Source organism: Prunus persica, chromosome G4 (assembly GCF_000346465.2).
Source record: "Prunus persica cultivar Lovell chromosome G4, Prunus_persica_NCBIv2, whole genome shotgun sequence".
NCBI classification, from domain to species: Eukaryota; Viridiplantae; Streptophyta; class Magnoliopsida; order Rosales; family Rosaceae; genus Prunus; species Prunus persica.
In genome coordinates this window covers 11,469,348-11,482,515 of record NC_034012.1, presented here as the reverse complement: position 1 = coordinate 11,482,515, position 13,168 = coordinate 11,469,348, and the positions used below count along the sequence as shown (strand labels likewise).

General features: G+C 36.0%; 1 protein-coding gene across 4 annotated transcripts; it reads left to right on the top strand.

Annotated features, from left to right (window-relative positions):
• On the top strand, positions 1,306 to 11,478 carry LOC18779038 (double-strand break repair protein MRE11). Of its 4 annotated transcripts, none has more exons than XR_002271309.1 (23): positions 1,306 to 1,800; positions 2,323 to 2,363; positions 2,712 to 2,847; positions 3,053 to 3,210; positions 3,499 to 3,589; positions 4,125 to 4,244; positions 4,330 to 4,398; positions 4,489 to 4,580; positions 4,693 to 4,795; positions 4,961 to 5,068; positions 5,170 to 5,232; positions 5,322 to 5,393; positions 5,532 to 5,609; positions 5,818 to 5,880; positions 5,978 to 6,038; positions 7,478 to 7,560; positions 8,015 to 8,128; positions 8,275 to 8,352; positions 8,838 to 8,909; positions 9,031 to 9,175; positions 10,243 to 10,363; positions 10,633 to 10,830; positions 10,981 to 11,478. XR_002271309.1 is itself a non-coding variant. In XM_020562585.1 (23 exons), exons 2-23 carry the CDS (start codon positions 2,347 to 2,349, stop codon positions 11,011 to 11,013), a joined length of 2,178 nt encoding a protein of 725 aa, XP_020418174.1. In that variant the 5' UTR covers positions 1,306 to 1,800; positions 2,323 to 2,346; the 3' UTR covers positions 11,014 to 11,478. The 4 variants fall into 4 exon arrangements, 2 of the variants coding, with proteins under 2 accessions (XP_020418174.1, XP_020418175.1); XM_020562585.1 differs by having other exon boundaries at positions 9,031 to 9,278; XR_002271308.1 differs by having other exon boundaries at positions 1,307 to 1,800; positions 10,633 to 10,827.

The following is a 13,168-nucleotide window of genomic DNA, read 5'->3' as shown; positions in this document are numbered from 1 at the left end:
CAAGAAACAGAATGTAGTAGCTTTATCCAGTGCAGAAGCTGAGTTCAGAGGCATGACTAAAGGGATTTGTGAACTTCTTTGGTTAAGAAAGTTGCTTACTGAACTTGGGTGTAAACCTACATCCACAATGAATCTCTTTTGTGATAACAAGGCTGCTATAGCCATTGCACAGAATCCGGTTCAGCATGATCGTACTAAACATGTTGAGGTGGATCGACACTTCATCAAACAAAAGCTTGAGGCTAAAGTGTTTCAGTTTCCTTTTGTGAAATCCGAGGATCAATTGGCGGATATTTTGACAAAGGCGATTTCTAGTAAAGCATTCCACAATTCACTAGATCAGTTGGGCATTGGCGACATCTATGCACCAACGTGAGGGGGAGTGTTGGCGTGACTTGTGGATATTGACTTACTTTCCTTACACACTAAGAATTCCTATTATAATTGTAATTGATTTACTTTAATTCCTGATTTCCTACTGCAAATAGATTTAGGAATTTATTATTTACTTGCCCATTCAGGTTTCGTTGTATTATAAATATGACCTCCTACAAGGAGAAGAATACACAGAAAATTCCCACAAACAAATATTCTCTCATAGTTTTCATATTTTAGCACAAACAACTCTCATAGGTTTTAAAGATGACAGTGAACTCTTTTTGAATTTAGAAGTTCTTGTCGAATGTTTTGTCCAGTAGTGGGGAGGGTGTTATGCTCCAACTTAAGGTGTATTGTTTCCAGAGCCGGTGCCCATTTGTTAATCTCCGTATCCAATGATCATTCTTACTTGCATTACTTGGGCGAGGAGAAAGAAAAAGAGGGAGTCGTAAGAAAAAGTCTTTTATCTTAAATAAAAATACAATGCAAAGGACTCACTAGTATAGTGATTTGGAGTATTTACTCTCTCAAGCAAGGTTTTGGATTCGAGTCCTAGCATCCGTGTTGTGTGTGTGAGTTTAATATGCTATTGCCCATTTCAAAAGGAAAGGTCCTTAAAAAAAAATAAAAATAAAAAATGCAGATGAAGTAGAAAGTTTTACAATTTTGAGAATAAATCTTGCTACCTTAACAACAAGAGATTTGTAGCTCAAGTGGTTAAGAGCAGTTACCCATACACTCGAGGTCTTAGGTTTGATTTCCCCCCCTTTAATATCGCTTGTATTTAAAATAAAATAAAAACTTACTACCTCAATATTTAGAGCTTGAGTTTGATTTTTCTCTCCCCAATATTGGTTAAAAGAGGTCTCAAGTTAGACTCATATGGAAGTGATGACATTATATATTTGTCGTGAGTTCAATAACTAGTTGTGACTATATGGCGTAGCTTCATTATAAGTGTACTCAATTGTCAACATATTTATGCAATTAATATCCTACAAAACAAATTGGTTGTATATTTTTTTTTTTAAAAACTCACTACAGAATAGGAAACAAAATAATAAATCATTCTCTAAAATAAAAAATAAAAATCATAACGCTTGACATTCTTGGTCCTTGCCTTAGGCTTGACCCAATCCAAAACCAAGACCCCAGCCCAATATGTAAAAGCAAAAGTTGGACACAATTTCAATAGTTATTTTAGTACCGAAATACTTCTTTTCTTTTTCTTTTTCTTCTCGATACATGACCGACAAAAAAAAAAGGAAAAAACAAAAAGAAAACACCTTGCCAACGTACCTTTGTCCTCCACTCTCGTCTTTCAAAATTCCCCGCCACCGTCCCCTTTTTCCGTCACCGAGCTTCGCTGAATCAGCTTTTGCATTCACACTTACTGTCATATTTTACAAAATTTGAACACAGGTAATCATCTCTCACTCTCTGTAGACTGTTTGTTTTCCGAGAAGAAGCAGGAAAATGGAAGGAATACAAGTGAAAAAATCTCGGTGTTTGAAGACAGGATTCGTTCGTTCGCTTAATTTAGTATATTGATTTTTGTTTCCATTTGTTTTTTCACCCAATTTCTCAGATTGCAATTCCATTCTTATTCTGACTTTTCTTCCTCTTTTAGTCTTTCTGATTTTGTGCTGATAAAACCTGTTTTAGGGTTTTAGTATTTTCCTTTTTACTTACTTAACCTGATCATTTTGAATTTTCTTTTTCTATATTAGAAATTGGATGCTTTTAGCAAATGCGTTCCTTGAAATTGAAATTTCAAAAATTTCCTTTCCATTGCCTTTTTTTCTTCTTTTTATTTTGGATTTTGATTTGAATTTGGGTGGTGGAAATAATCGCATTGGAAAAATACTAATTGTAATCGGGTAATTGCAAGGTTATTGTTTTTTTTATTAGCCATAACAGTTCTGTGGTTTGCACATGTTGTAGGTTTAAATAGTTGCAACTATCAGTATGAGTGACTTATCAAGGTAACCTTTCTCTTTTTATCTTTGCACCTAGTAATATGTTTTCTTTCGGGGGGGACTTTTGTTGAACACACCAAGTAGGTATTCTATAAAAACCATTTCTAAGATTTGTCACATAACATATTATTATGTTTACTATGAGATGCACTTGTTTGAATGTGGCGGCGGGGCATACTTCTGTTGGTAGTCACACCTTCCCTCTGAAGAAGAATCCCAAGTTTAAATTCCGCATCCCCAAATGTTGTAATTGATATAAAAAACCATAAAATAGGGAACTTTTCATTGTCAGACCTTTCATATTTGCTCAAAAAAAGGTTTTTTTGTTCTTATGTGTAGTGCAATAATTTTCAGGGAGGATTTTAGTAATACGCTTCGAATACTTGTTGCTACGGATTGCCATCTGGGCTATATGGAGAAGGATGAAATACGGCGGCATGATTCTTTCCAGGCATTTGATGAGATATGCTCAATAGCAGAACAAAAGAATGTAATAGCTAAGTTTTCCTTCTAGCTGTATTTGTAGTACACGCTTTGCAATAGCGCTTTGCCAGTGTGCATTGTTTCCCTTTCTTTAATTCCTTTCAATTTTGAGTCCACATTTGGACAAATACTGTATTGCGAAGCTCTATTCCTTATACTTTCTGTCAACCAAATATATTTACGAACACATTTCAAAATTTATCTACTATCAGGTGGATTTTGTGCTTCTCGGTGGTGATTTGTTCCATGAGAATAAGCCCTCGAGGTCAACTCTAGTTAAGGCCATTGAGATTCTTCGCCGTCATTGCATGAGTGATCAGCCAGTGCAGTTCCAAGTTGTTAGTGACCAGACTGTGAATTTTGCAAATACGTAATGACTCAAATGCACCTTTGTTTTTTAGCTGGATTTTTTTAATTGTAAATGATATTTCTAAGTTGACCTTTGGTTCCAGAACCCTATATATGCTATGAGTTGTGCAATAGGAATAAAACTTCCCTGCACAATTGAATTTAGGACTAAAAACTTCTATCTTTTTAATATAATGTGTTTTTGCATTTATGTTTGTATCAGAAACCTCCCCCGTTTGTATAAATCTTAGAGATATACTATAATACGGAATGCACCCTTCAGCTTATAACAGCATGTTTGTTCTAATAGATTTGGCCATGTAAATTATGAAGATCCTCACTTCAATGTTGGCTTGCCAGTGTTTAGTATTCATGGAAATCATGACGATCCTGCTGGAGTGGTATGTGTTCTTTCTGGTAAAATAACTGTGTGTGTATTTGCTTTTTACTTCCTTTTCTTTTGTGTGTTATATATTATCAATGTCTTCTGATGAGAAATGGTATTAGAGCCATGGTTGTAAGATTATGTTGGCAATTTTAATTTTTATTATTTTATCCTATATAGCTCACTGGTCAAGTTTGTTGGTTGTAATAGGTGGGGTTTCCATGGGATTCAAATTATAAGTCTCATCAGCTTTCTTTTTTAAAATAAAAAAACTTATAAGCCTAGTCAGAAAATTTAAACTTACTGTTTCTTGATATATAAACTCATAGTTAGAGAGAGAGAGAGAGAGAGAGAGAGAGAGAGAGAGAGAGTTGGGCTGCCAATTATCTCCATCTAGAAGAATAGATTTGTTTTGGAAACAACATTTTTGTTATTCCCAGAAAAATAGCAAGGAGCCCCTCTTTGGTACACTCATGCATATATTGAAATGTCTTGCTACAGTTGTTCTTAGTACATGCATTTGTATTTCTTAATGCTGTGACTTTTGGCAGGATAATCTCTCCGCTGTTGATATTCTCTCAGCTTGCAATCTTGTAAACTATTTTGGGAAAATGGTTCTTGGGGGTTCTGGTGTTGGTCAGATCACTGTGTATCCTATCCTTATGAGGAAGGTTAGTTTAAGAAATGATAAATAGCAGGCTTGAGAGTGTTTTAGGTCCTTATGTTGCATGGATCATAATTCCATCTGAATTGCAGGGTGCAACAGCTGTGGCTCTCTATGGTCTTGGGAACATCAGAGATGAGAGACTCAATAGAATGTTTCAGGTATTTTATGTTGAGCATTTGCTTTCTGCTGTTCGCTTGCAGGCTTCAAGTGCAATCACATATATGTTGGGTATATTATTCATATTTCAGACACCACATGCTGTACAATGGATGAGACCTGAATCTCAAGAAGGGTTGCAAGTGTCAGACTGGTTCAACATTCTGGTGCTTCATCAGAACAGGTTTGTCTGAGAGAGAGAGAGAGAGAGAGAGAGAGAGAGAGAGAGATTTGGTTTTAAACCTTATGTTGTTAATCTTCCTAACTATGAAGTTACCATATAATTCTCTCTGCAGAGTGAAGACAAACCCAAAAAATGCCATAAATGAGCACTTTTTACCACGTTTTCTGGACTTTGTGGTGTGGGGGCACGAACATGAATGCCTTGTGGACCCTCAGGTGCCAATGAATATTTGCTTTTTCCCATATACTCAACATGCACAGGTGTGGCTGGGCAGACAGACTGCGTGTGTGTCTGTGCATGAGTGGTCTTTGTCTGGGTGCATATTTGGTTTCGTTGGGGAGGGTTCCTTACAGAACTGGACATGGATCTTTTTTTGACAGGAAGTTCCAGGGATGGGATTTCACATTACACAACCTGGTTCTTCAGTTGCAACATCTCTAATTGATGGAGAATCAAAGCCAAAGCATGTGCTACTTTTAGAGATTAAGGTTGCACATAAGTCAATGCTAGATGTATTTTTCCAGAAAGCAGCATCTTTTCATCCCTTTTATTTCCAAACTGAGTTGGATACTGATAGAGTTTTATGCAGGGGAATCAATATCGTCCAACCAAGATTCCTTTGACGTCAGTGAGGCCTTTTGAGTACACACAGGTGATTTAGTGTTTATCTCTTCGTCTACATTATATTGAAGGCTAACTAAGTTTATTTTAAAGACTAATAACTAAGTTTATTAAATACAGATTGTATTGAAGGACGAACCTGAAATTGATCCCAATGATCAAAATTCAATTCTTGAACACTTAGACAAAGTGGTAAGTTCAATTGGCCAGTAATATTGGACTGTTTTGCTTTCCTTTGCTTTTCTATTTTCCCTGTATTATATCCCCTGATGCATATGCTATATATATATATATATATATATTTTAATAATACAGCTTGAATTTCTATAGGTCCACTCTCTGATAGAGAAATGTAGAAAAAATGTTGTTAGCCAATCACGGCTCCAACTTCCATTAGTCCGCATAAAGGTAATATTTCCATTTTAAACTTAAGACGGATGGTGATCTTCATATCTGCATCCCCGTATCTCTCTTAGTTTTCTTCCTGTCCCTTGTCTTGCCTTCGAATTTACAAATTATTTTGCATGCATATGGATCTTTTTTAAAAATAAATTTTTTCATGATTCCTTGACCCCCTTCCAGAGTGACCATTTAACTTTTCTCATTCATTTGGCAGGTAGACTATTCTGGGTTTATGACAATAAATCCTCAAAGATTTGGACAGAAGTATGTGGGGAAGGTACTTCACTCCGCTAATCCTAGATCAGTAATCTAGTGCTGATTTTTATGAGTATCACATTTGAATAATATATTACTGTTATTCTAATGACTTTAAGGTTGCAAACCCACAAGACATTCTTATATTTTCAAAGGCTTCAACAAAGGGCCGGAGTGAAGGTACTCACCACACTACTAGATTTTGACTTGGTTGATTTTTTTTACTTTATACCATCTTTTCAATTCCATCAATTGATTTTCTTCATATTAACTTGATTGGTCGATTATGTAACACAATCCCAATTGCTAAATCTTAGTTTTGTCAAAAGTCTAAAGTCTTTCGCTTACTAATGCTACAGTTTTGTTATGTTATATCTCAAAGCAAAGTGATGGTAATAAAATTTGATAGAACTGTAAAAAATTCTGTCCATGTTAGAGGAGTTCCATTCATACCCTGTACTCTTATTTGTACCTGATGCTAAATTTTTTGCTTAAATTACTTACTTTCTACCTTATGAAGCTTGTTGGTTGGTCCATTACTTTATTTGTTCAGGACAACTCTTCAAAATTGTTTAAATTGGTGAAAATATTTTGTATGGTTTTTAATTTGTGTCTAAAGGGACGAAGGGGGTGGGATGGTGGTCGTTTCAAGCCTCTAAGTTGAAAAGGTGTTCAAAGTCATTGTTTCCATGCACTCTGCCCTTTTCTTTTTATAAATCTGTGATTCTATAGATGAGACCGCTGCTACTGTGAGTTTGTGCTTGTAAGGCATCATCTAAGTACTGTTTGACGAACGTTTCTTTTGTATGATTTTTAATTTGTTTTCAAAGGGAAGAAGGGGGTGGGATGGTGGTTGTTTCAAGCCTTTAAGTCGAAAAGGTGTTCAAAGTCATTGTTTCCATGCTCTCTGCTCTTTTCTTTTTAAACTGTGATTCTATAGACGAGGCCGCTGGTACTGCGAGTTTGTACATGTAAGGCATCATCTAAGTACTGTTTGATGAACGCCTAGGTTGAATATTCAGGGAATTGGATTCCATCTTACTCAGCTTTTTTCTGACTGGTGCAAATGAAGAATCTCATCCATATAAAAGAACTAGTGTAAAGACGCCTCTCTTCCCCCCATGGAAGAAAGTTTACATTATTAACATATTGAATAGATTTAATATTTAAATTGAAACTTAATATGATTTTGAACAGAATTTCACATTATAGATATCAGGTGGGAGGCTATCTATTTTTTTTTTTCCCCAAGTAATGTTATAATTCCGAAGAAAAGTTCAGTCAACTAAAAGAGATGGAGAAACAGGTAAGTTATTAAATGATGATGATCAGCAGCCAATGATAGAACCATTCGGAGCAATAAAATTTTCTGGTACCCGAACGTGTGGGCACCAGAGCACTCCAATTGGAGTTGGACCTTGCTATGTACATTGTGGTTGAAGTTCAATGTTTTTTTTTTTTTGGGTTACTATGACTCTGGTGTTCGTATCACTTTGATAGTAGAATCTTTTACTTAGGGATTTCCTTCCCATCAGAATTTTGCTGCTGATGTCCATTAAATGTTTAGCATTCATATATTTGACAGATTCGATTACGTAATTCTGATCTTTGTTTTGTAGCTAAAATTGATGATTCTGAACGGCTTCGCCCTGAGGAATTAAATCAGCAAAACATAGAGGCTTTAGTTGCCGAAAACAATCTGGTACGAGCCGTCATCTTCCTCCTTTCCTTTTCATTGCATGTATTCCGTATATCATGCCATCTTGTACATCTCACCCAGTGGAACACTAGATTGTTTATATACATAATAGAGTTTGTTAGGTTCTTGCAAATAAACAGTTCCACAAGTTGCTCAGAAACATACACTTTAACTGACTTCTGGCAAACATTTTCAGTGAAAAACAGAATGTGATTTGCAAATAGCAACCACCAAATTCTTAGGCATTGTTGCAAGTTTCATAAGCATGGCTCCTTTCTCTTTTTTGCTTGCATAAGCAAGGATTTAGTAATTCCCAAATATGATTTCCGTTTTGGGTTACTGGTAATATGGAAGTCATGTAACAAATATTGAAAATGATAATGGAATTACTTATAGCATGTACATTTTATTTTGAGGTTAAAAGTTAAGACCTTCATGGTGATATTTAATCATGCAGAAAATGGAGATCCTTCCTGTCAATGATTTGGATGTTGCATTACATAATTTTGTTAGCAAGGATGACAAGATGGCTTTCTATTCTTGCTTGAAATACAATCTTGAAGAAACTCGAGTAAGTACATTTTAAACCTAGTTTGTGTAGATCGAGTGATCTTTTCCTTTTGTTTTCAAATGATTACTTCCTGGTATGTTTAAAATTTCATATATTTATTTTCTTTTGGATTTTGCTAATGATAATTCACTTTTATAATTCTTCAGAACAAAATTTCTAAGGATCCAGACACTGTGACATTTAAAGAGCAAGATTTGGTCCTTAAAGTGGGAGAGTGCTTGCAGGCAAGAATAACTACTTTTTATATATTTTTCTATCATCAAGTTAGTGGTAAAGTAATACCTGTTCTAGTCAGAGTTTCATGGACAATTATGTTGGGTCCTTAGGGATTGTCATTGGAGTTGAAATGAGGCAGGCAGTTCCAAAATGCATGCAGACTCCATTTAGTCTCTTGAGACCTCTTACACTAATGTCATTTAGGTCTATGGCTTTAGTTGTTAGATGTGAGAAAAACATATATACGTGATTCAAAAGGTTGGGAATTTATTGGTAATAAAAGGAAGTATTTTCAATATAAAAGAAAATAAACATAAAAGTCTGGGAATTTGGGGTTTCTAGGTTCGGTAAAAGAAGGAGTTTATAGATGAGAAGACAAACAATACATTCTTCTCTCAACCTGTTGTGGCCTAAGCAACACAAGGGCAATTAAGGAGGGGTTACGTCCAATTGACATTGACCATAATTTATATTATATCGTTTACACGTGCAGGAACGTGTCAAGGAAAGGTCTACACACTCTAAGCATAATTCTCCATTCACCTCAACTGCTCCATCTTGGGAGGTAATTCTGATTTTAGTTTGCTTCTGTGAATCACATCAGTTATCCCATGTGGCTTCCATTTTAGAATCTTTTGGGTTCATACATATGCCGAATATCCGGCCTACTAATGTTCTTCCTGTAGGATTTCAGAAGTACAAGTGCTGCAGGAACTGCAAGTGCAGTTTCCTTCAGTGATGATGAAGATACAACACAGATGATGGGCTTAAAATCCACTTCCAGAGGCCGCAAGGGCCCATCCAAGCCGTCTTCTTCAGAAGTTGGCAAAGGTAAAACTTCTACAAGAGGAAGGGGTAGGGGTAGGGGTAGGGGCTCCAGTAACTTGAAGCAGACGACTCTCGATGCATCTCTTGGATTCCGGCAGTCTCAGAGGTTTTTCTTTTACCCAAGTTTGAGGAAATGTTTAATCAATTGAGAGGCCCCTTCATTTTAAAATGTAAATTATAAATAAATTTCAGAATTATTTACACTAACACCCCCTGAGGTTTTTTGTGTTTTCACATACTCCCTGAGGTCCTAGAAATTACACAAACACCCCCTTAGGTTTAAAAATGGTTTCACATAAGTCCATAAATTCAAAAAAACCTAAAAATTAATGTAAAAGGACTTCTGCAAATACTAAAATACCCTTCATGGTATTAGAATATTAATTCCTACTCATTATTACAATAAAAATAAAAATAAAGAAAAAAATGCTACAAATCAGATGCATCATACACATCCCACACCAAGAAAAAAAATGCTTCATCTCCTCCAGATCTGCTCAATCTCTTAGAAGATGCAGAGATAAATGAGATGGAGGTGTCCTCTTTTTATTTTTATAATAAAATTAAAAAATATTCTAATACCATGAAGGGTATTTAGTATTTGCAGAAGTCCTTTTACATCCATTTTTGGTTTTTTAAATTTTTTTTTTTAAAAAAATAAAAATTTAAGGAGTTATGTGAAACCATTTTGAAATCTGAGGGGGTGTTTATGTAATTTATAGGACCTCAGGGTGTTATGTGAAAACATGAAAAACCTCAGGGGGGTGTTGATGTAAATAAATCACAAAATTCAGTGGTATGTGTTTTTATTCTCACTGGTTTTCAACATTAATGTCTAGCACAAAAAGCAAGTAGAAAACAAAAAGAAGCAGTTGAGATGAAAGAGAACTAATATCAAATCCCGAGAACACACCTAATGCCCTCTTCTTACTAAGAAATCAACTCTGGTTGAAGACTTGAGTTAGAGGAGTATTCTAAGTAGTTAACTGCATGCAGTAGAAGTCTGCTAATATGTTGAGACATTCATGTTCCCGCGTAGTCAAGTGTCTTACCTAATATAGTTACTGCAGATCTGCATCAGTTGCTGCAACTGCTGCTGTCCGAAGTATTGCTGATGATGGGGATGATGTGGATTCTCCTTCAAGTGAAGAGTCAGGGAAATTTGGAAATGATGAGGTGGATAACAGTTCGGTATGGATTACCTTCCTGCTCAACTGGATTTTGCCATTAAATCAGTGGTAGCTAAGGAAAAGTTGAACATGCTGTTCTTTTCTATGTTATACTGCCAATTCACTGTGGAACAGTCTCTTTCATATGATGTTTTCCAAGTCCAGCAGCACACTACCCCCTTTTGCCTTGAGTCAGCCATTATATCTTTTTGCACGTACATGTTCCATCAACAGAATCAATGTGGTTTATAATATTCTTTTGATAAGATAATGTTGTTTCTATTACTGAAGGAAAATGATGAAAGTCTTCAGAGTAGAGGACAGAAAAGGGCTGCTCCAAGGGGGAGAGGTAGAGGCTCTACACAACCTGCTAAGCGTGGAAAGAAATCCGATAACTCTGCAATTAACCGAATGTTTATGAACAAAGATGATGAAGATGACGATGATGAGGATCTGACGAAGAGATTTAATAAACCTCTGCCTCGGGTTGTTCTTTCTTTGTTCTATTTATTTACCTGTATTCTTAAAAATCAATGTGAAATATACTACTGCCAGTTTGGGTAGTTCAGAACAATTCTAGTTTTTATTCTTGTGAGATTTGTAACTGGTCCTGACTTTTTCCTTCTTCCTGTTTTGTAGGTCACAAGAAACTATGGCAATCTAAGAAGGTAACAATCAGTTAAGTTAACCCGTTGCTTTGACAAGGTAGGCCAACTTGATGTCCTGTTATCCACCTCATGTACCTCCATTCTGGTGCATAATGACATACACAAAGTCATAGGAGCTAAATAGTACAGAGCTGGGACGAAGACAATCCTTTAATAGAAGCTTATGCTTGAAGTCTACGGTCAAGCAGTTGACCATGTTCCTAGCGGTGAGGTGCAGTTGTAGAATGTAATTTGATTGTTGGAAGAGTGAATGCCCACTTCCTGTTGATCTTGTGACTGCACTAATTGGGTTTGAGTGATACATGATGTGAGGCAGCTTAAAAAATTTTGGGGTATTGAAGTTACCATAGTTTTTTTCAGCGGGTTTCGGAAATTAGGGTTCTTAAGTAACTTCTGACGGAAATCGTTTAATTGCTAAATTTGTTTATCTGTCAATACTCTTTCAATAATACCCTTGTGGTTAGCGCCACTCACCCAACAAAAAACCAAAAAAAAAAAACAAAAAAACAAAAAAAAAAACAAAAAAGAAAAACAAAAAATCACCACGGGGGCAAAAATATTGAACACCTCAAAGCTGTGAACATAAGAAAACCAATAACGGCTATCAGAAGGAATTTCATAGAAATACTGAAGGATTCTCCCAGTGAGAGAAATTGTCTACAAAGTTTAATCCCATAAGAACCAAAACGTACAGCCAAAATCTGGAAAAATACGTGGGGGCAAAACTTTGTTTCACTCTATGTTTCCTCCAGTGTTAGAAATGATGTTAGGTTTAACACTATACATACAGGTCCGTTAGGCTGCACTGGTCTCTCATCTGAAATGGGGCCTCTTGGGAACATCCTTCAAGCTTACCAAAGGGCTCTGACCACTGAATTTTTCCTGCTCAAAAGAAGTTCAACATCAGATTTTAAGTGAAAATGTCTTAAAATTAGTACAGAATCCCCTAATAGAATTATGAACCTGCAATTCATCAGCAATACACTAAGATACTAAAGGGACATCATATTGTGATTATGGAACATAAATATAATTAGAGAAATCTACTGCCCAAGACATGATGCTCAATTTATATTGTAGCACGTACAAAAGTCCAATGAGGTTTGTCCAACTGAAAATAAATAGTAAGGATGGTACATATAGAGAGGAGGAAACTGTGGATACTTCCATGCTGGGAAGGAGTTGGACCTTCAAGTTGGGAAGAAAGGCGGGATAGAAATAGTTTTCTCAATCTTCTCAAAAGCTACAATATCTATCCTTCAATCCCATTAAAAGGAACTAAAATGACAGACCCCAAACACTAACTGTCTACACCACCACTTCAACCTCCACTAAATTCATCTTCTTTTGCAAACACCTAAGAGTTCTAAGCTAGACAAGGTTAGCCCTTATGAAATGTATAGTTTCAGCTGTAGAAACAACGATAAATCTCCAAAATACCTCCACTCCGACACAACACTTAATGTCAGAAACACTGCCTCATCTGACATACCACTTAACATCTTCATTGGCCAATTAAATCTAGGACATGAAAGAATAATCTTTTTAACTCTTATTTTTGGTAGAAATTGTCTTAAGGAAAGAGAGTTTCGATGAGATATGTTTCCCTATATTAGTGCATTAGCATCCTGTTAGGCTACTCATCATCTGAATTCTCTCAGCAGTTCAACACCTTTCTATATGCTACTTACTGTCAAATCAATGTTGACAAATCAATTACTTGCCATACTAGCTTATCTCCTTGGAGAGCTGAAAATCGACTTATTTTTTGAACACTGAAAGTCAAAAGAGTTGCTTTTACTCTGGTGGCTATATGTATAGAGAAAGATGAAACTTTTTTTGCTTTTCGACAAAGGAAAAAAGATAACAAGGAACCAATTGACTATTAACTTATATGTACCTTTCCAGCCAGTCCTGTTCTGTCATTCCTTTGCAGAATGCTCTCTTTAGTCCCTTTCGGACTCCAAACCATGGTTACAGCAGCAATGTCTTTGCTATTGCCTTTCTGACTCCCAACGATCCTCCTTTTCACATTCTCTTTTCCAGAGGCAGCCAATCTGTTAGATCTACCAACTACTGCTTTCTCCTTAGATTTTACAGTAGTAGTAATTGACTTCTTTTCATGACTCCACTGGCTCCAAAGGTTTCCTTCTGAAGTT

Excerpts from the sequence above, each read along its gene's own strand:
- LOC18779038 (XM_020562585.1), top strand. Across the intron at positions 8,129-8,274 it reads ACAATCTTGAAGAAACTCGA|AACAAAATTTCTAAGGATCC; the intron begins GTAAGTACATTT and ends ATAATTCTTCAG. Across the intron at positions 10,831-10,980 it reads ATAAACCTCTGCCTCGGGTT|GTCACAAGAAACTATGGCAA; the intron begins GTTCTTTCTTTG and ends CCTGTTTTGTAG.